The sequence below is a fragment of the Drosophila tropicalis genome, unplaced genomic scaffold (genome assembly GCF_018151085.1).
Source record: "Drosophila tropicalis isolate 14030-0801.00 unplaced genomic scaffold, ASM1815108v1 contig_845, whole genome shotgun sequence".
NCBI lineage: Eukaryota > Metazoa > Arthropoda > Insecta > Diptera > Drosophilidae > Drosophila > Drosophila tropicalis.
Genome location: NW_027173338.1, coordinates 804,689 through 825,796, shown reverse-complemented (window position 1 = coordinate 825,796; position 21,108 = coordinate 804,689). Strand labels below are relative to the sequence as shown.

General features: G+C 34.0%; 1 protein-coding gene and 8 non-coding genes across 11 annotated transcripts in view; 4 read left to right on the top strand and 5 right to left on the bottom strand.

Annotated features, from left to right (window-relative positions):
* Positions 1 to 21,108, top strand: part of LOC137581072 (apoptosis-resistant E3 ubiquitin protein ligase 1) — a 29,325-nt gene that overhangs the window by 1,085 nt on the left and 7,132 nt on the right. The window contains exon 1 of one of the 3 annotated variants that reach the window (XM_068295237.1): positions 12,345 to 12,884. The exons of the other annotated variants lie outside the window; for them this stretch is intronic. Coding sequence (XP_068151338.1) covers positions 12,809 to 12,884 — 76 coding nt within the window. The 5' untranslated portion in view covers positions 12,345 to 12,808. Of the gene's footprint in view, positions 1 to 12,344; positions 12,885 to 21,108 lie in introns of those variants that run through there. 3 annotated transcript variants of the gene reach the window in all.
* Positions 369 to 440, top strand: TRNAQ-CUG (transfer RNA glutamine (anticodon CUG)). Its single transcript has one exon. It is a non-coding gene; the product is annotated as a tRNA-Gln (tRNA).
* TRNAQ-UUG (transfer RNA glutamine (anticodon UUG)) lies at positions 611 to 682 on the bottom strand. Its single transcript has one exon. It is a non-coding gene; the product is annotated as a tRNA-Gln (tRNA).
* TRNAQ-CUG (transfer RNA glutamine (anticodon CUG)) lies at positions 922 to 993 on the bottom strand. The gene has a single exon. It is a non-coding gene; the product is annotated as a tRNA-Gln (tRNA).
* On the top strand, positions 1,426 to 1,496 carry TRNAG-GCC (transfer RNA glycine (anticodon GCC)). The gene has a single exon. It is a non-coding gene; the product is annotated as a tRNA-Gly (tRNA).
* TRNAG-GCC (transfer RNA glycine (anticodon GCC)) lies at positions 1,648 to 1,718 on the bottom strand. Its single transcript has one exon. It is a non-coding gene; the product is annotated as a tRNA-Gly (tRNA).
* Positions 2,015 to 2,085, top strand: TRNAG-GCC (transfer RNA glycine (anticodon GCC)). Its single transcript has one exon. It is a non-coding gene; the product is annotated as a tRNA-Gly (tRNA).
* On the bottom strand, positions 2,282 to 2,352 carry TRNAG-GCC (transfer RNA glycine (anticodon GCC)). The gene has a single exon. It is a non-coding gene; the product is annotated as a tRNA-Gly (tRNA).
* Positions 4,835 to 4,906, bottom strand: TRNAQ-CUG (transfer RNA glutamine (anticodon CUG)). Its single transcript has one exon. It is a non-coding gene; the product is annotated as a tRNA-Gln (tRNA).

Below are 21,108 nucleotides of genomic sequence, written 5' to 3'. Positions count from 1 at the left end.
ATATCCACTGCCTGTTTGGTGTATTTGTATATAATAAATAACTACATATGTTTTTGTAATTAAATATCATGAATTTTTTTGAATACAAGTAAAACCAAGTTAAATAGTACATGTTAGACAATCATTTTCATGCAAATCTGAAATTTGGAATATGTATGATTAAACTTTCCCAATAATTATTTCTAAAAAAGTTCTCCCTGTAGAATTCAATTAATTTTAAATTTGCAGAATGCAATTTTCGAATTTTTTGTTAAATTTATAAATGTAAGTTGATCCTGCTGAGGCTGCACAATTAACGGCGGATCCACGATAACTTGATTGATCTTGCAATATTTTTCACGATATAATTTTGGCCAAAATATCAGCGTGGTTCCATGGTGTAATGGTTAGCACTCAGGACTCTGAATCCTGCGATCCGAGTTCAAATCTCGGTGGAACCTAATGAGTTTCTTTTTTGAATTCCATAAATAAACTGTAGAAAAATATATGTATATTTTGTTTAAACGTTATTAACATAAAAGTCATGTATGCACCCTGAAACGTGAATGTATTTTTCGGTCTGAGCACACAATTTTAAGCAAAATATTTAAAAAAAAGTTAATTTCCTATCAGGTTCCACCGAGATTTGAACTCGGATCGCAGGATTCAAAGTCCTGAGTGCTAACCATTACACCATGGAACCGGGCTAAAAATGTGGCCAAAAATATTACGTCAAAAATGACAAGCCAGAAATCCAAACAATTTTTAGTGATCTTTGTAAATTTACAGTTTATATTAATCTCCACATTTCATCTCTTTTATTCACTAACTTTTTTTGGTATTTATTGAGAACCACAAGAAAAAGCGCTGAATTCTTTATTAAGTATTTTTTAGGTTTAAAGTCTATTGTAATACGTAGTTTAAAAAAAATAATCTAAACTCAGGTTCCACCGAGATTTGAACTCGGATCGCAGGATTCAGAGTCCTGAGTGCTAACCATTACACCATGGAACCGCTGAAGACGAAGCTGACAAAAGTTTTCAAACATCTTCGCCAGATAGATAGAAAGTTGACTTGTGCAGAGATTCTGCTACATGCCCCACAAAACTGCAGGACACATTTCAATGATTTATTACTCATAAAACTAATGGTAAAACATTGCAAGAATAAACCAAAACGTTTTGCATTAAAGTCGGCTTTAAAAATATTTTACTACTTGTTCTTTGCGTCCCGTAATTTTAGCAATAAAAACAATTTTGTGATTTGTGAGTCGGAATAATGAGTTCATTTACAAGAAATTTAGTTATCGAATGATCACGTAGACAAAAATGAATATATGTATGTATGTACCCAAATATTATCAAATATCCACGTATGTTTGAGGGCTTGTAGATGCTGCAAATTTCATGTGCCAGACGTTGGGTTTTGGTCATCGGATGAACATAAGCATCGGTGGTTCAGTGGTAGAATGCTCGCCTGCCACGCGGGCGGCCCGGGTTCGATTCCCGGCCGATGCAACTTACTTTTTTTTTTTTTTTTTCTACAACGATGAACTCGATTCAAAAATAATCTTAAAAATGATTCTACTTAATTAAATTCATAAAATATAAATATTTCTATAATGAGTGTGAGAACTATTAGGAATTGTGAACAAAAAATATACAATGTTGCATCGGCCGGGAATCGAACCCGGGCCGCCCGCGTGGCAGGCGAGCATTCTACCACTGAACCACCGATGCTCTTATATTATTTGCGGCCACAGAAGAAAATTTCAGATTAGTAAAATTAAAATAAAAAATTTGTACATAAATGCTGCAGAGATGTATAAGGATATTTCACAAACTATTAATTATTTGGGAATCAAACATTCTAGAATCTAGACAATAAGAAAAGTAGTAAACCATCTGGTCCTATGATTTTAACAACAATTAAATTAATTAAGTTTTGAGTACTGATGTATTAAAAATTTTTACCTTATTTCTAATTACATGTTCTCAAATTTAATTTCCCATTTTTGGCGACATCTCGTATAAGAGCATCGGTGGTTCAGTGGTAGAATGCTCGCCTGCCACGCGGGCGGCCCGGGTTCGATTCCCGGCCGATGCAATTCAGTACTTTTTTTTTATTTTTTAGAATAATTTATGACTTTGTTTCAATTTCATATGATTTATGTTGTCCAAATTTATGATTTAAACATTTTTAAAAGGAAGTTCATAAATTTTACACGATAGTTCTTATAAAAAAACTGATCCATCCCAAGTGAAAGCCGACAAATTTGCTGAATGCAAGCAAAAAATCAGTTTGCATCGGCCGGGAATCGAACCCGGGCCGCCCGCGTGGCAGGCGAGCATTCTACCACTGAACCACCGATGCTTTTGCTTCGACTGTGATAATAACCCAACATCCGCATTTGGCTAGATAGTTAACCTGTGATCAGTTTAACTAAAAACCAGATTTTTGGCAGCATCAGAATTTATAATGGGGGGAAAGTTTATAACTAATGCTTATCTATACATACAAATTTATTTATAGAAAAGAATTTGTTTTCTTGTTTCTATGTCAGAAAACAAACATCAAGTTCTCTACATTGAAATGACTGCTAGACCTTATCTATTGACAATCTGAATAAATTATATATGTATATATTAGCAGTTCATTTGTAATTAGCTCACTATCTCCAAATGACGTATATAACCAACATGAAACTTGACTCTCATTCTCTGGCTAAAAGGATTCACATAAATCTAATCGCATTGAGTTCTAATTTCATGAGTATTTCAAAAATATCACAAATATTGCTAATTCTGCATCTTAAGGCAATTTCAATAAAAGACGCCCAAGCACAGCACACAAACAACCTGCTGGAATATGAAACTTTCACCAAGTTCGTTTTGACCAAGGAAAAAGCTTTCAGTCCGAATGCAACTTCGGCTCTGATTTGTTTGTCGCATCCTTCGGTTTTCATTCACAACAATACGAACCAACGAACAGACGAACGCGCCAGGACGAAACGAATCATCTTTCTGTGTCAGAGTCGGAGTCGGTTCTGGTCCCTACTTTTCGGTATAAAATCAATCGTAAATGTCCTTAAATGCTTAGTTTTGGTTTTACTTTGTAGCGTGCTGGTTCTACACTCCAAACGCGTTTTCGTTTTTTGGTACAAAACAGAAAAAGAAAAAAAAAAAAAAGAAAAAAATAAATATATGTAAAAACAAAACAACAACAAACAAAATAACACAAACAATAATAATAATTCTAATAAAAATAACACGCGCCGAAAATTCAACCGCGTTTGTTTTTTTCTTTATTTTAGTTAGTCGGTTGCCCCTTTGTTGATTTTTCCGTACTGTTTTTGTGTGAAAATATTTCGTGACAGAGATAAATGCTAAAAAAAGCGAAGCAAAACAACATTTTGTTCCTTTTTCTTTTCCTTTTGTTTTTCTGGGGTAGCCCTAACCTACATTTCTGCTGTCATGAATGGCATCCCGTGCACGTGTCGCCAAAGGACTGAAAACCTAATGATGCATAGCTAATCTCTCATAATTCGCTAAGCGAAATTTCGCGCCAAGCAATTTTCCACTTTTTGGCATATTAATTTTTCATTGTTTGTGTGGGCACACAACACAAAAAATTGGATGGGATAGAGGAAAAACTGGAAAATTCGTTTTTCTCGACGCTTCAATGCGCACATGTTTTGCGGTGTGAAAGCCTTCTCCTTCTTTTTTTTTTTTTTTTTTCGGTTCCATTATCCTGTCTAAATAAACTTGACTTTCTGTATATTTTTTTCCCTCTCCGTGTGTTTGCCTTCTTCTGTAAATGCCTATATGTGTTGGTCCAAGTTGAGCTCATTAAGAATTAATTGCCAATTAATTTTGATGGCACTCTTCATTCATTCGTACTGGCCGCTTGACTTGTCCCATGTCCAAGCCCATTTCCATTTCCACTCTCAAATTGCAAATTCATTTTTTCGACCTTCATATTAATTAATGTGTTAACATGGACAAGAAAAAAGGGTTCTCTCATATGAATGTGGTCAATTATGCATAAAATGGTATTTAGGGAATTATTATGCAAGTGTTTATTACCATAATTTACAAAAAATAAAAAAAATTGTTTGGCGTGTTGTAACCAACCACATCATATTATATCATCTTGAAATGAATATACATAAATCGTTATGTCAACTAAATGAAAATGTGTTAGTGTTTATCTATTTAAATACGGATGAGTTAAAGCCGTTAACCAACACTTTGAATAGTTACGCAAATAAAACAACTTAACCAACACTTCGAAAGTTTGGAAGAAAAGCGAATAACCAATCAGTTTATAAACGTTAATACTTTAGTTTAAAATGTGTTTCTACTTAACACGACTAATAAGACATATTAGGACAATCTAATATCTGCCTGGAAGAAAAGCGAATAACCAATCAGTTTATAAACGTTAATACTTTAGTTTAAAATGTGTTTCTACTTAACACGACTAATAAGACATATTAGGACAATTTAATATCTGCCTGGATTATTCTATGGTTCCTTTCGAAATGTCTTAAATAATAACAGTGCTCAGTCTGTACTTAATTATGTGAATGAAATGAAACCATTTCTCATAGAAAACATTTTGAATATTGATTTATGCCAAAAATGTTACGATTCTACACTTTGACAAGAGTCCAAATGATATAATCGATAAAGTTATGCATGCTTTTTAATCTTGGGTCAACAATTGTAACAGTAAATCATTTTGTGAATAAGCACATATTTTCGATTTTTGTAAAAACCATAGGTGAACATATGGTATGTTATAGCAAAAGTAAAGAGATAACAAAAATTAAAAAAAAAGATACGTTTTGCTTAGGTTCCACCGAGATTTGAACTCGGATCGCAGGATTCAGAGTCCTGAGTGCTAACCATTACACCATGGAACCTCATTGAGTGGCCGCTGTCAGAGAACTCAGTTCAAATATTTATGGCTCTAGAACCGATCTTGGCCCAATAACTATGATGGCTAAAAATAGAAATAGCCAAAAATTAAAGAAGAAATGTAAGAAAGGTGATGGAGGGGGAAAAAAAAACACAATCAAAGCAAATATTTGCATATTTCCCCAAAAATTGCTTGCTCAATCAAAAAAAGCAGCAAACGACAACGATTCTCGAGGTAAAGGGCCTTCCTTTTTCTGGTTCTTCTTCTGGCTTGTCCGGTTCGGAAGCATTTAGTTATGTGCGACAAAAACGAAAGAAAAACACGAAATAATTGTTTGGCAAACATTGAGCCATGTCCGACAGAAGTGGAAGAAAGTGAACGAAAGCAGCCAAAAAAATGAAAGCATTTCCAATTCACTTATATATTTGCCTCTGACCCCTTTATTTTTCCTACCCCTCTCATGTATTGTTTTTTTTGTAGAGTTTGCCTGTGAGGAAATTAAAAGGAAATTGCTCTTGTTGTGTGTAGGCGACGGCGGCCAAAGTCGAGAAGCGGTTGAGCAAATTAAAAGGTTTCATCTTGTGGACAGTTCAGGCGCATGGCGCATCAGAGGTGTGGGGTGGGTTAAGGTAGGTGGAAGAAACAGTTAAAAATGACACAAGTGGCAATGACAGAACAACACAACCGACATAACAGCAAAAACAACAACAGTAACAAAACAAACACATGTGCAAATAACAAGAGAAAACCCCCCTATTGTATGTCCTGGCGTTCACACTCTTTCTCTCTCTCTCTCTCTATCTATGGTTTTCTCTTCTCTGCAGTGTTTTCTTCCTGTTGACAGTGGTTCAACACTAAGCCTTTAATATTATATAACAATTGTTAATTATTCTGAAATATAAGTCAATGTGGATATATTTAAAAATAACTTTCCAAAAATCCACTTTCAAAATTCAAGTTATTTTACAAAATTTGAAGCCTTTCAGTGTGGTAACATCAGCTGATTGCATTCAAACGAAAATTTTTACACAAGTTTGACTTAAGTCTTAAGTTTTTTCAATGATTGATTTTCGGGGTTCATCGGATGGCCAAAAATCGTATCTACAAGGACATGTCCGTTAAGAATGCTTCAAGACTTCTATATCCATGGACGGAACCAGAGGTGGAGTCGGGAGAACTGGAGACCCCTCAAATGTCTATATAGACATATATTCCAATAATTATGAACTTTGTTTATCTCTTTGCAACTCCAAAAAGTAAGTTTTCGATGAGGACAAAATGATGTCATCAAAAATTACTAAAATGAGTGAGCTTAAAATCTGGATTTTTGGATCGGAACTCCCCGATTCCTCCATAAACCACATATATCTATTAACAACCATGTTTTAAAGACTTATGACTTAAATGAATTAGGGTTAAAATTGTTAACTGTAAGTCTAAAATATATATATGTAAATAAAATATGTGATGTGCACCACTGTGCCACCCCAATTCGGTCCTCTCCACCCATATCCCTCCTCTTGGGTATGCCAGGCTCGTGTTGTAACAGTTGCCGCTGTTTTTTGCTGTTATGTAGGCCAAAGATGGCTAAGAGAAGAGAAGGACGCAAATAGGCAGACAGCAGACTCCGTTGCTATCTCACTCATTCTCCTCTCTGTCTCTTGTTGGTCCGACATTTGTTATTCCATTGTTTTAGTTGTTGTTGTTGTTGTTGGTTTTGTATGGTAGCTGCGGGGACGCTCTTTAGCGGTTAGTTATCATTATTTACCATGGCCCTTGACGGCATTTTGTTTTCTTCATTGTTGTTCGTGTTGTTTCTAGCTAAAACTGTCGTTGTCGCATTTGTCAGCCGCAATTATTATAATGCAGCATCCAATTCACTCCCTTCGCTTCGCTCATTTCCACCTCTTGTGGTTTTTTCTCCTCCAACCCATTTTTCTCGCAAATTATTGTGTATTGTTAGTGCCATTTCTTCTCGTCCTTGAATGCAACAAAACAAAAGACAACACAAAAAAACAAAGCGCAAACACTTTTCTTGTTTTTTGCGCATTTCAACGTAAAAAATATATTCATTTTTGCCACTTGCATAACAACAATCCAACTAAAAATATTATATTAAAGGCAAAAACAATTTGAAATTCAGTCAGTATTTGGCTTTACACTTTCCAAGGGTTCGATCTGTTTATACCCTAGCAAAGGAATATATCAATCGTATCCTAAAATGTGCTTTAGAATATAAAATCTTATATTCTCAAAATTTGTAAAGTTTTTAAAGATTTTAAAGTTTAAACTCTGCAGTTGCTTTGAGGAAATGTTATAAATAAGACCGATATATCATACAGATTCATCTCTAATATTTAGTCAATAATTTTGGCACTCAATTAATTTCTGCCTGCCTGTCAGAATATCCAATTTCTATTACACAAACTGGAAAAGACAATCAAATAATGTTTTAATTACTGATACATATGAAATATTTGTTAGATAGCAAAGGAGTCTTCATATGAAAAGACTGTCAGAGGTTGAGTATTCTATGAAATATTTAACAAGGATAAAAAGTTTCCATCCTATAATTCAAAATTCTGCAGTTAAGGTCGCTTTTCAAAGGTCTCAAATAATCTTGCTTCAGAATTATTCAATAAGATATAGAATAGATATAATAATAATATACTTAAGATCGTAAAAGCCGCCAATTTCAGTTGGTTATTATGTAATATTGTGTTGAATAATAAAAAATAGGTCATACATAAATCGAAATCAAGATATTTTTGCCATAGTTGAAAAACTGAACATTTTGCCGCAGTCTCTCAATCTCGTTCCCCCCTCTCAGCTTTCTCATTTGTCGTCAAATATTTTTTTCTGCCGTTTTTTTTGCATTAACATAAAGCAAACATTTTGCCCGGGCTTCTATTTCGTTTTGCACTAAAGAAATTTGTAGTCATAAAAGTTTCAGTATCATGCCCCTATATATATATATATGTATATATAACTGTATATATAAATGTATGTGTATATGTTTGTACATCTGTGTGTATATATTGGACTTTTTTTTTGCTGTGCTCTATCCTTTGCAACCTTTACGTACTTATTATGACAAGTTATGGCTAGGCCTGACTTTGCCTTTTGGCTCATAAAAATGAAGAAGGCAGGAAAGAAAAAAAGAAATGGTAGAGCAACATTTACTTTACATGCAAGACAAAGGCGGAAAGAAGTGTGTGTGTGTGTGGTGTGTTGTGTGTGTGTATGTGTGTGCGTGTATGTTTTGGCCACTTGGCGACCCTAAAGCAAATGAACAGCTCACTTTCATTACAAATTCCGACAGTAAACACACAAACAAATGCCAGACATTGTGTATATGTGCAAGAGAGAAAGAAGGACGAAATGAGTGAAAGAGAGAAAGCGAGTAGAAAACTTTGTCAGCTCACATTACCAGACAGAGAAACACAGACACGCACACACACAGACAGAGACACCGCACAGGAGCAGGACACTCACATATTGGTTGAGTAAACAAAAGCAAAAATGGCGCCATCAATGGCCATGATGGTTTTGATCATCATCATCATCCGCATCTGCATCATCCTTATCCACATCATCATTATCATCGTCATCAGGATACTGAGGCAGGGCATAACTTTCAGAGCATCATTTTTCTACTGTCAATGTCGAGAGTGTTATCAATAAATATTTGTTTGTCTATGGGTTAAGTTTTCCGCCTCAATGTGTAACTTTGTCTGTCTGTGTGTGCGTGTGTGTGTGAAGATTTGTTAGGTGTATACCATAAAATGACAACTACTGACAGGATTAGCCTTGGCAAAAGTTGGCATCAGCTACATACATTGTGCAAATGTTTCAAACGTTTCTGAGCATCACCAAAATGAAAGCCAAATATATGTATAAAAATGGGCTTCAAAGACAAATCAATAAACTACCAATTTAATGACCTAGAACTTTATATTAAGCAGCTTCCAACGACTTTGGATGATTTAAACTCAAAAAACAAAAAGAGAAGTTGAAATAATATTGATTTTAGTTCATTTTTGGGATTATAAAGTTGAGTGTCAAAGCCTAAGCAAGATATTTTTTATAGATTTATTTCTGGCTTACATAGAGCTTAAATTGTTGAAAATAAAAAATAATTGTTGTTGTGTATATTCTTTTAATTCACTTCACATATGTCTATCTTGCTTAAAGTTCGTCTTCAATGTTATTTTTTACCTGTCCCCAAACATGATCAAATAATATTTATGGAACATCATACGAATCGTAAATCCATTATTTGAAATCCAAATGAAAATCCAAAAATGAATTCCAAATAGATGAATACATGAAGAATGAAAAATAGAAAATATGCACATACATACATACATTTATAGAAAATACACTAAATTGGCAAAGCATAGATCTAACATAGTAACTAGTTATGCAAATGAAACCGGATAATAAATCATAAATTTGGTTAATTCATTTCATTCGCCTTACTTTACCTAGGTCTAATTTACTTACAAAAAGTGAAATGTTGATTGCCGAATGGCGTGAAAGCATTGAATTAGAAATAAAGGCAAATTCTTGACTAACAATATGTTTCTTGGGCCTTGATCTAGGATTAAGGACTAGGCCGGATTAAGCCAGCACGGGGAATGCAGCTATCAGGCTGTACTTCAGCTAATTACTCACCGAATTCAAAAAGCAATATATCACATTCTAAAATGACAAGTTTTCGAGATTTTAATGAAGTTATAACTTGAAAATAATTTCAATGCTCAAAAAAATTTACTAAATTAGAGACCAAATGAAATTTATACTTAATTTAATACTTTGCTGTTTGCTAAACCTGTTATTGGTATAATCTGGCACCGGGACTAAGCTTACCACTTTCCTAGAAGAGATTATTTTTTTCCAAAGTCTTTGAATTGTTCATTATTTTCAGAAATTCCAAAATTTTTATATAAAAAGGTTTATGCATATATTATGTTAGTCCTTTTTTAAAAAAATGAAATACTTGCAGCTGCATTTGCTGTAGTTATCCTGTAGGAAACCATAATCAAAGTTTAAACATTACTCAACATTTTGAATTTAACTTGTCCAACCTTCAAGTATAGACGTCAAGTAAAAATAAATACTAACACACTTTAACAACAAAATGTCCACATTAAGGGGAATAGGTCATAAATATCAAAATTTTAGCAGTTTAAGAGGTAAACTATCATTCTTGGTGGAACTGATATACCTCTACTGAGGCTCGCCATTAAGCTTGCTTTTTATTTAACAAACATTAAATAAGTTGATTAAAAGAATTTAGTCACACGGCAATTACTAAAAATACTAGAAACTTCATTCTTTAAAATCTTTTAACATAAAGACTTTTGGGTCCTTACGCAAAAGTTTCTATAAAAATTTAGAGATTATAATATTTAAACAAAGTTTAATCATGTCATTGAAAATACTTGCAGATTTTGGGTACAGATTAACAATTTTTATCGAGGGAAAAGGGCAACAAAAATTCGTCGTTACTTTGCTTACTGTCAAGTTTTGTGTTTTTGTGTCTTGTTTATTGGCCATGTCAGGACGGCACGCGTAAACCGTTTTGTAGTTTTTATTGAGCTGCTGTTCTCAGCAATTTCTCTCTCACTTCCATGTAATTGAGTCTCAGTGTGTAAGTAAACATCAGCCAACTATGTATGTACATACATATATATAAAACCCTGACAAACGCATAGTTAAGGAGCAGCACATGTGTACATATATAAAAGTAGGGTTGTATCTGATATACATACGTATATGTATATAAATATATGTTTATAGTATGTACAAGTACTTACGATAGTTGTCCTTGTCAGGTCAACAACAAAAACATACGTTGCCTTTGTGTGTTGTTTCTATATTACTCTTGTTGCATTTTCAAGTTAATGACAGCCATTTAGAGCAGACAAGGAAGAAGGCGGCGAAGCTTGTTTACACTGCTATCAGGCACACACTTAGGGAGCACAAGGAACTGTTCAAGGATGAAGATTATGTGGCCTCCTTCAATGGAGTTTTTGCGGTAGACATTCAGCTAAGAAACAAAAAAAAAAAAAAAAAAACAAAAAATAATAATAATAGAGAGAGAAAAAGAAAATGTCATTTGGCACACACTTTGGGTGCACTTGCATTGAAAATATGTTTGAGAATGGCATCGGCTTGGCAGAGGAGAAGAAAACGAGAATGGCGAAAACGCGAATTTTCCGCTTCTTTGTAGTTGTTGTTGGCAGCTAATGGCGGTTATAATGGCATTCGTTATGGCTTCCCCGAAGCTTAAAATTATAGAGATGACAGCGTGATTGGATAGATTATAGTTTAGTCTTCTTTAACGTTAGACACTTAAATATTTTAATGTCATAAAAACTGTGTTTATTGGTTTAACTTTATTATTAAATGCCACGCAAGAAGTTTCTTGCTAAAATTTTCTCACCTCATAAAAAAAACACTATAATATTTCATCTTAAAGCAAAAATGGCTATAATATATTATTGTTTATCCAGACTTGGCACGAAATATTCTTTGCTTATGAACTTATATTTTTTTATATTAAGGAATCGGTCATCAACTTAACTTTAATTTGATTTATAATTCAGAGTTTTTTTTTGCTATATCTTATTTTCAATAAATTTAAACTGAATTTTCAAGCTGTTGAATGCTTCAATGGAAAAAGTTAAATATAACAACTGAAATCTTTTCTGTGAAGGCTTAGAAAAAGAGTTTGTGTTTTCCAAAGGTGAATCAGTTGAATTATATTTGAATTGTGATTTGATGAATGATTAATAATTATGAATATAAATGAATTAAAGCAAATACAATTCCTGTTTCTATTATATTTTCCATTGTATTAGAAATAAGCACTCAAATGTAAAAGAGTTTTTAATCCACTTTTATGATTGAGATCAAAACTGATAATTTTGACTACAGAAAACATGACGATTTGTTAATGGCCAATAAAATATATTAAATTTTCCTTTTCGATTAGATAGAGTGTTAAATTGTTATCAAATAAATAAGTTAGTGAAAAAATTGTCTACCAGTTTTGACGTTCTTTGATTGGTCCTCAATTGTTGGGCCCAAAAATAGGAAATTTTTCAATTTTTCTCGATGGTGTAGTTTTATTAAATTAAAACTATGCAAAAGAAATTTATATGCTTCAAAGGATTCCTAATGCAATTTCTATTGCACGTGCGCATCTCTCTTGGAAGAAGGAAAACTTTTACTTATTTTGATTTAAGCAACGCTTTCTTGGCAAATGCTCGCAAAAATTCAAAAAGTGAGCAAAAAGGGAAATGGAAAAAGAAAAGTTATATCCGCTCATTGCTCTATTTTTTAATATTTTTTTTTCGCCCCCCTCTGTTCCCCCTGTCTGCTTTTGACAGTCCTTTAATCCGTATGCCCTTAAGTTGTGATACTGAAACCGTGGGCTGGGGTCTGTGAATGTTTTGTTCAACTTTATATATATATATATTTTACATTCTGGTAACTTTTTTTCTTCTTTTTTATTTAAACGAACTTAACAAAAGTGTATTTTGTTCTGTTGGCTCGCCATAGAGTTCCCTTTCTCCAGTTTCCCCCGATCCCCTTTAATCCTGGCGGCAGCTATGCATGAAATATGTCAAAACTTTCTACAAAAAAACAAAACAAAAAACGAGCAGAAACAACAACAAAAGCAAAAAACTTTTTCAATAAATTAAATTAAAAATAAGACAAAATATAAAAGAAGACAACTAACTAAAACTAATCACAATGGGCCTTGGTCATGAGTGTAAAAACATGATTTAGCCATTAAGCTGCAAGCAATTTTAACTAAATTTAAATACGAAAAATGAAAATATTTATATAATAAACTACGACGCGCACAATAATCTATAATAATAATTTTAAAATGTGGTCACCCGAGTCGGAAATTAATTCCATTGCCATGGCCACCACCATGCGACATTCGCAATCTTCATCGTCAGGTGAGTTTCCAAATGAAGAACGCAGTCTAATCTACACCACACATGGAATACTCTACACATGAGGCAATCAAAAGCATTTTTTTGTATGTTTAGCTAAGTTTATTTAAATTTAAGTTCTCCAAACCTAACCCATTGAATACTATTGTTTATTTTGAACCATTAAGTGAACTGATCTATGCTAGAAATCAGAGCTCAATATTAGAGCAGAAACGAAAAACGTATTAATATTCGATCTAACTTTGAGCAGTAGATTAACTTTCCATTTTGTCAGTAAAGATAACTTTTTTTAAGACGAAGTAAAACACACTCCTCCTATTTACAAGGTTAAAGACTTTAGCCTACGATCTTCCTCTTGAATTCTACCAAGTATTTAACATTTAAAGCAAAAATACTATACTTTAAAGGTCATAAAAACATTGATATTCAAGTCTCTACTCTTGAGATCTACATCATATCCATTTTCAATGACGATAGAAGAAAGTTCTATATAGTCTTTAATGTAGTAGAGTCTCTATAAAGTTTTTTAAAGTTATCTTTAAATTGCAATTTTCTTATGACTTTGAGGGTTTTGAATGAGCATTACGTAGAGAAATGAAGACTGAAGCTTATGCATAATTTTCTTTTATAATTAAAAGAAAAGCTCTACCACTTATGACATAACTAAGGCAAATGGAAAATGCCTCATTCAGAATCGAGTCACAAAATGCAAAAGCAAAGGCGAACGCAAATGGCAAATGGCCAGTAAAGTGCTTTCATGCACGTAATGTGTAAACTTTTCTTGGGGTACATGATAGGCATCGCATATATGTATGTGCATATATATGTATGTATGTATATACTAACCCCCATACATACAAACAAACATTCCCATGTATACGTTTTTGGTTAGGTAAATGTGAACACACTACGTGAATATGCACACAATTGTGGTCGGTTGAATAGAATCATGATGGTAAGGTTTGAAACCATTTTGACTATTGGCAGCATTTTGTAAAGGGTAAACCTGGATAACTAGGACCGCAATATTAATTTATTTGATTGATATCGATTGCCAAGTAATCAAAGTTTTTGTATTTTCCGTATCTTAATTCGGTTCTAAAAGAGTTGAAAATGTTTTTCTTATTTTGTGAACCTTCCCGGAAGAACCCATGTAGAACTGGAAATTAATTTTTGGTGTTCAAACGAGGCACAATCCGCAAGGAAAAGATATGTCTCTAAATATAGTAGACAGTAGTAAAGCGGTAATTGATGCTTTTATGATCCTTTAATTGGCGAGAAATTGATCTGTCACACTGTTTTATGGCATTTTCAGTGGTATGCGTAAACCGATATCCTCGACTGTGAGCCTCTATAATGTCCTTCACATAGCTGATGCATACATATACATATATATGTATGTACATACGTAGAAATACAAAACGCACACGTAAACTTCAATTCGCCAAATGCCAAAGTGTTGCAGCTTCGTTTCGTGCAAATTTGTTTATGCGAATTCCCCCCATGAGTGCCAACTAAGTAAGACTGAGGATGTGCCAGAATGAAAGAGAGAGAGAGAAAGCGATATGTACATATGTATATATATATGAGGAAAGATAGGCAAATGTTCCATGTTGTTCAATGTTATCCACGTTTATTCATTCCTCTTTTTCCCTCTGTCTGTATCTCTCTTTTTTGGCCATTAATTGCCAGGCAAAGCCTCCATTGCAGTTTGCTGGCAGTTGGCAAATGTTTGGCAAAGGACGAACCGTTATGCATATGGACACCTATATGTATATGGTAGATTTTGTGTGTGTGTGTGAGTCTGTGTGGGGTTATGTGCAGTGAAAGGTAAACCGGTTCATGTTTGCGGTTTACTACTTACCCGCCGACCAATCCCCACCCACGTCTGACGTCTGCCAAATGCAAATGCAACATTAATACTTTGGCATTATGGTTTTAACCCAATTTCAGGTTCTCTATGCTATTAGCCCAAAAACAAGCCGAAAAGTGGCTTTCCTTTTTTTTTCTAGTTGATTTTGTTTACCATGTTGGTGTGGGTGTATGAGTATGTATGTATGTGTGTGCGTGTGTATGACAGTGTTTCTTTGCTTGTGTGTGTGTTTGTCCATTATAGTTGCAAATTGAGTTTTTCTGTGTTTTATATAACAACGAGCGTTTAATTAAATAGCTTGACAATAAAAATCATATAATGCAATTATTCAAGCCACATACACACCAATACACAAGCACACACACACACACACACACACACGGAAAGCCTTTGTATATAGAGGAAACGGTGATTAAGTTCAGGCCTGAATAAATATCGAAACACACAGGAAACAGAATTTGGCTTTGAAATTTATGGTTTAATTCAAATTTATGTCAGGCCCAACTGTATGCCAGCCATATAAATTGTATAAATTTTCTTGTTTTCATTGGTCGTTTAAATTTAAAATTGTTTAAATTTAAAACATATTGCAGGACTTTAATACATTTATGCATCTAAATAAGGGCTTGCCGATATCTACCAGTTTCAATCTTCTAATGTTCCCACCGAATTACAAGTTGAACAAACTACAAATTACATATACATTTCACTATTAAGTCAGACAGTATCAATTGAATATTTTGACTTTTGAAGTTATAATTATTGATTTTTGATTTGAGTTGAAAATAATTAATATAATAAATCATAATACCAGAAGACATACTGTTAGTTATGAGTTTGCAAATTGCTATTTCATTAACTTGCATTTTGCTATTCTCCACATTGAAAATAATCAAGTTGTGCAAACTTAGTTTTACCACTAACCAAGCTAAACACCTTATAAGAAGGCCAATTCAAAATAAACTAACGATCGAATATACATTCTTATGGACAACCAAACTAAGGTGAACTTATGAGGTAAACTAAATTCTAGTTTGCTTTAAGACCAAAAAATGCATTAATATTTGATACTTAGGCGGATATGATTAAAATTTGTTCACTAGTTTACTCTATGTGTGTTTGGTTTGTGATTATTCCATACTTCACTTTATTTGTGCTTGGTACAAATTTGCACCATTCTCCATCAAGAAAGAATATTGCAATACCAAAATCTAAAATAACAATAAGACTTAAGACTTATTAAGATCTAGTTTAACACTGTTTCAATAATAGAGAGAGAGACAGAGAGAGAGAGAACGGCCAATAATGAGCCAAAGAGGATTACTTTTTGATATTACCGATTTCACTTTTTATTCAAATGCCAAGTGAAAAAGCACTGCAATATTATATTGACCTTTTCCCTTTATGTTGAAATTATTCATATTATTCCCGTCAACAAGTAGGATTAAAACGTTAATTTGCCCCTGAATGAACTGCACACCTTTAGTTAAATCACATTACTCTGTAAAGTACTAAAAAGGAAGTCGAGCAATGACATGTTTAAGCCAGAAATATAGTTGAATGCAGAGTATAGTAAAGTCGATTTCATTTTTTGTTCCACTTTGATTTAAGGAATACTTGTATTGAAGTTCAAAAATATCGATATCATATTTTTTGCATCAATCTTCACACTCAATTGCAAATCAATACACAGCGATAAGTGCTTACATATATGCTCTCTCATCATTTATTTTTCTACCATTTTCTTGGCTATATACACAAACACACACACACACACATATTCTCACATGTGCATGCAATTTAATGCATATTTTTATAGCATACTTTGCAGCTGCTTGTGGCAGAAATTCTTTTGATGCATTGCATTTGCTTGGTTTTTGCGGTTAGCTAATGCATCTCGAACTCAACCCGCAGCTGTAGCAGCAGCAGCAGCAAGAATTTTGCCCCAACAGACCGAAGACCAGGACCACTCAAATTAAGCGACATTTAATGTCAACGTCAGCGGGAATCGAGTGGATGTAGGTGACGGCTGAAAGGGGTGAGACGAACATCTGTTTGCTTTCCAAAGTTGCCGTGTGGCCTGTGGGCTGTGGTTCTCACCATGCTCACCCCCATACCCGCACATGCACATGCCACACACGCAAACATCGTTTGCTGGAGACCACACAAAAATGTAAAACAGTCGTCGGGAATGAAGGGAACAGGAACGGGACGGCTTACCGTGAGAAGATAGAGCAGGCAGCTAAGTGCAGCAACAGCTGCGGGTTAGTTCAAAACGCCTGAAAGACAGAATTTGCTTCAAGTCAAGCTTGTCTGTCTAGTCCCTCCTTAAATGCCCTACCTACCCCTTGTCTGTCTCACACCTGACATTTTTTGAATGCCGACAACGTTGTCATCTTGCTGGTTTTGCTATTCCACCGCAGTTCTACTTCTCTCCACTGAAGCTCTCTCTCTCTCTCTCTCCCGTCTTGCATCCAGTTTGTCTTCTCAACTTTTGTGGCAGCCATCATCATCGTTTGCAGGCAATTGCCGAGGCCAAATCTTTGCCTCGGTCCCAGACGTTTGCCTTGCCCCAAGTGTGAGTGTTTAAAATTTTATTGCATTCACTTATTTTGTATATATAATACATACATACATATATATATATATATATATATACAACTTTGGAAGAACCTGCATTCAGTGCCAACTAAGGTCCCAGCGTGCTTGAATTAAACATTCATTTAGACAAACAAATGTGGCGTACGGGCAGCCTTCAGTGGCATTAGAGCTGTGATTTCACTAAACTAAACCAATTTTCTTTACTTATTCCTTTAACAATGCCAACTTATTGGAAAAATAAACATACACAGATGTTTCCAAGCTTTGAGATCTTTAATATTGACCAATTTATTTGTTTTTACTGGGTTTAATCAAATTGGTAGATAGATATAGATTGGATCTTTTAAAAGTATAATCTATTCTTAGAATTGAAATGTGTTTTCCAACTCTCATATTTATTCAGGATGAATATATAAACTTTTCCATTCTAAATTCAGACCCCGCTAGATCTAGATTGATGCCCAAAATCTCCGTAAACGAAGCAAGAAGGGATACATGCAGATAATTTATATTTTAGCGGCTAATTACATACTCAAGGCTTTTGGCAAAAAAAGGAGCTTTTGGTGTTTCCATTCTATGTGTCACCTTAATTATTTGAAATGACTTGATCATTACTTTTTATGTATTTACTATTAAAGCGATAAGAGAAATTCTTGTCTGGTTAAGGCCGAAATAAACTGTGAGGAAATGATATTATCAATTTCCTGTTACCTAGTTCCACAGCGGAAAAGTGACATAAATCGAGAGGAAACGATACAATCAAGAAGGTTATTGATAGTATCATTTCCGCACGGTTTATGTTTCTTTCCGCTAGAAAACAAAATGAGTTTAAGCTGAATGTCTCTCTCTCTCTCAAGCCTCTCAGTATTCTGGACAATTACTGTCCCAAAGATGTGAGAGTTATAATATATGAGTTAGGTTAATGAGTTTAGGTCCAACATTGATGTAAAGCATCATTAATTGTTTCGAAAGACGTTAGATGATAAAGTCACTGAGATTAGATTCAAGTATGGATCTGCAAAACAAAAGGTGGTTACAAGAGAAAAGTCTCACCTTTATAGAATGACTAGAGAGTCATAGATATCACCCAGGCATCTTATCTTAAGCCAAATAATTTAGTTATTTTATTGATTCTGATTTCAGAAGTATGAGGTACATATCAAAATTTTGTATATATCAACATACAATATAATGTTTTCAGAGATTTCTTTACTAAATTATAGAAATTTACATTGAAAGCCCCCAAAGAGCTAAAGCAGCCGCACACTTGGGAGCCCTCATAAGTAGACATATAAACGCAGAAACATACACACACCACACACACAGAAACACACATACACATAAACTGTGGTGTTGGTGTTTGTATGCCGCACATTGCGTATACGTAATTTGCAGAGGCTGTTGCCAAAGTGGCATTTGAATTTATGCCGCCACTTGAGGCGAGTGAGTAAGAAAACGAAAGAGAAGCAAGAGGAGCAGATTGAAGTTGCTGTGGCAAGATGTCAGGGTGGAAGGATGCTTTATTTTAAATTAAATATGTAAATTCCACGCTGCTGCTGCATCTGTTTGGTTTTGCATATATATGTGTGTGTGTGTGTGAGTGTGTCTGTTGCAGACAGGCATTATAAATTATTGTAAGCAGATGAAATATTTGTTGTTTGTCGAATGCACCAGACCTTGAGATGAGTTCGTGATAAACTATCGGAACAATAAGCTTTCGAAAGAAATAATAAAAATTCCTTTAAAGTTTTTGTTTTATACCCTTTAAAAGTACCTAAACTTGGGTATATAAAGCTAACGAGGGTAGGTTGCACAATATGTGCTAAAATCAATTTTTTGTTCTGTTAATTTTGCGGTATTCTCCATCTTTAAGGCAATCAAATATTATTCAAGGATTTTCCAGTCTTGCCACTTTATGGCATGAATAAAGGAGCAGAATCATTTTTCTAGTTTGAAGATTTTTTTACTTATTTCTAATTGCAAGTTAAATTAATATGCATTACACTAGAGATTAGGTCATTTAAAATGATGTTATTTTAAAGTTAACCTAACTTAATCATTTGTAGGGTATTTAAATGTCTTCAGTTCTCAAATTACACACTAAATTTTGTTGCTACATTTTCTCGCTTAAGTTTTCATCTCTAGAGAGCAGTGATTGTGCGAAGGATGTGAAAGTTATGAAATATTTTCAAGCAAGAATTTCATCTCTGCACACAAGCAGAAACGTATTTATACATATACGCAAGCACACACCCACACACACTCACAAACAGGATGTCCTCGCTTGAAGAGGAGCTGGCAATTTTATCATTTTTCACTTTGGTAAACAAACACAAAAAATGATGGCAGAAACGAAAAATAACAAAAGAGAAAGAGCAAAATGTTGCGGCTTTGTTGTGCGAACCTTAATCGCCCAGACCAGCCCCCGTTCCCCGCCCCTCGAGCTTTTATACCCTTATGCCCCTACCTCCCTGCAATTTCCCCGTTGAACACATTGCGATCGAATGTCATTCAAATTGTATTTTTTTTTTGTTTTTTTTCTCTTTTTTTTTGTATTGTGCACAGCCTCCAGCCTTATCCTCATCCCTCGTCGTCAGGCTCCTTTCACTTGTTTTGTCTGCATCGTGAGAGAGAAGAGAACAATCGATAAAAAGGATAAAGACAAACAACAATGCGCCAAGCTGAACAATAAAACACACACACAGACACACACAGTTAAACCCACACACCGATAGATAGGGGGAAAAGGAAAAGTATAGCATAAATAAAGGCGACTCTTGGCAAAAGGAAAGGCAAACAAATAGTTAGTCAGTGGCAGATCCCCAGACAGGGATTTCCAGTATGACTGCGCATTTTAAATAATTATTAGCAGTTTGTTTTTACAAAACAAATCTCAATTCTGCCAAGGTTCTCTTATAGTTGCTTGTTTTTAGTTTGGTTTGCTAACAGAAACATTTCAACTTCTTTGAAATAAAAATTTATAAAATCTTTCAACTATTGATGACCCCCTTTAATTGTTACGCCTCTGCAAACAGTAAAATCATATTGTTTACCTCGAGCAAATGAAATATCCTAACAAAAATACGGACAAAAGGACTGCAGACTTTCTGCAGTTTCATTCTGTTCAAATATTAACATATTTTGATTGATGGAACAAGTAGAAAAGTTTGGTTGTTGCACTTTCTATTTAATTACTGTGTAAATTAAATAACTTATTGTTAGTTTATATGTATCAAACTAAATTTGCATTTGATAACTTTCTAACAATATTTGTTAAATAAATTGATTTAAGATATTAATGTTTTTTAAGACAAATTTTTTAATTTCTTATGGGACAAATGCAATTTAACTTATTAGATGGCATCTAGTAGATGTGATTTAATTAATCTAACACATTAAGTAGATAAGTAGATCTTGATAGATTTAATGCTAAATTTAAGTTTTTAGACCTGATAGTGTTGAAAGATTACTCCGCTGATTAACTGAAATATTTGGCTTTTGCCCTTTACTGAGTTAACTCTCTGTCTCTCTCTCTCTATCATCTCTCTCTCTATCTTTTCTCTCTCTCTCTCCATCTTTTCTCTCTCTCTCTCTCTCTTTGTGTACTTTAAAGCTAGTATTGAATCCTTACTTTAATAAGGATGCTTAGGCAAATCTAAAGCTGTGAAATAGGTAACAAGGCAAAGTATTTATAGTTTTCAATAACTCTTTAACATTTCGTATGCCTTGTAACTAAAACATTGTCAATGTTGG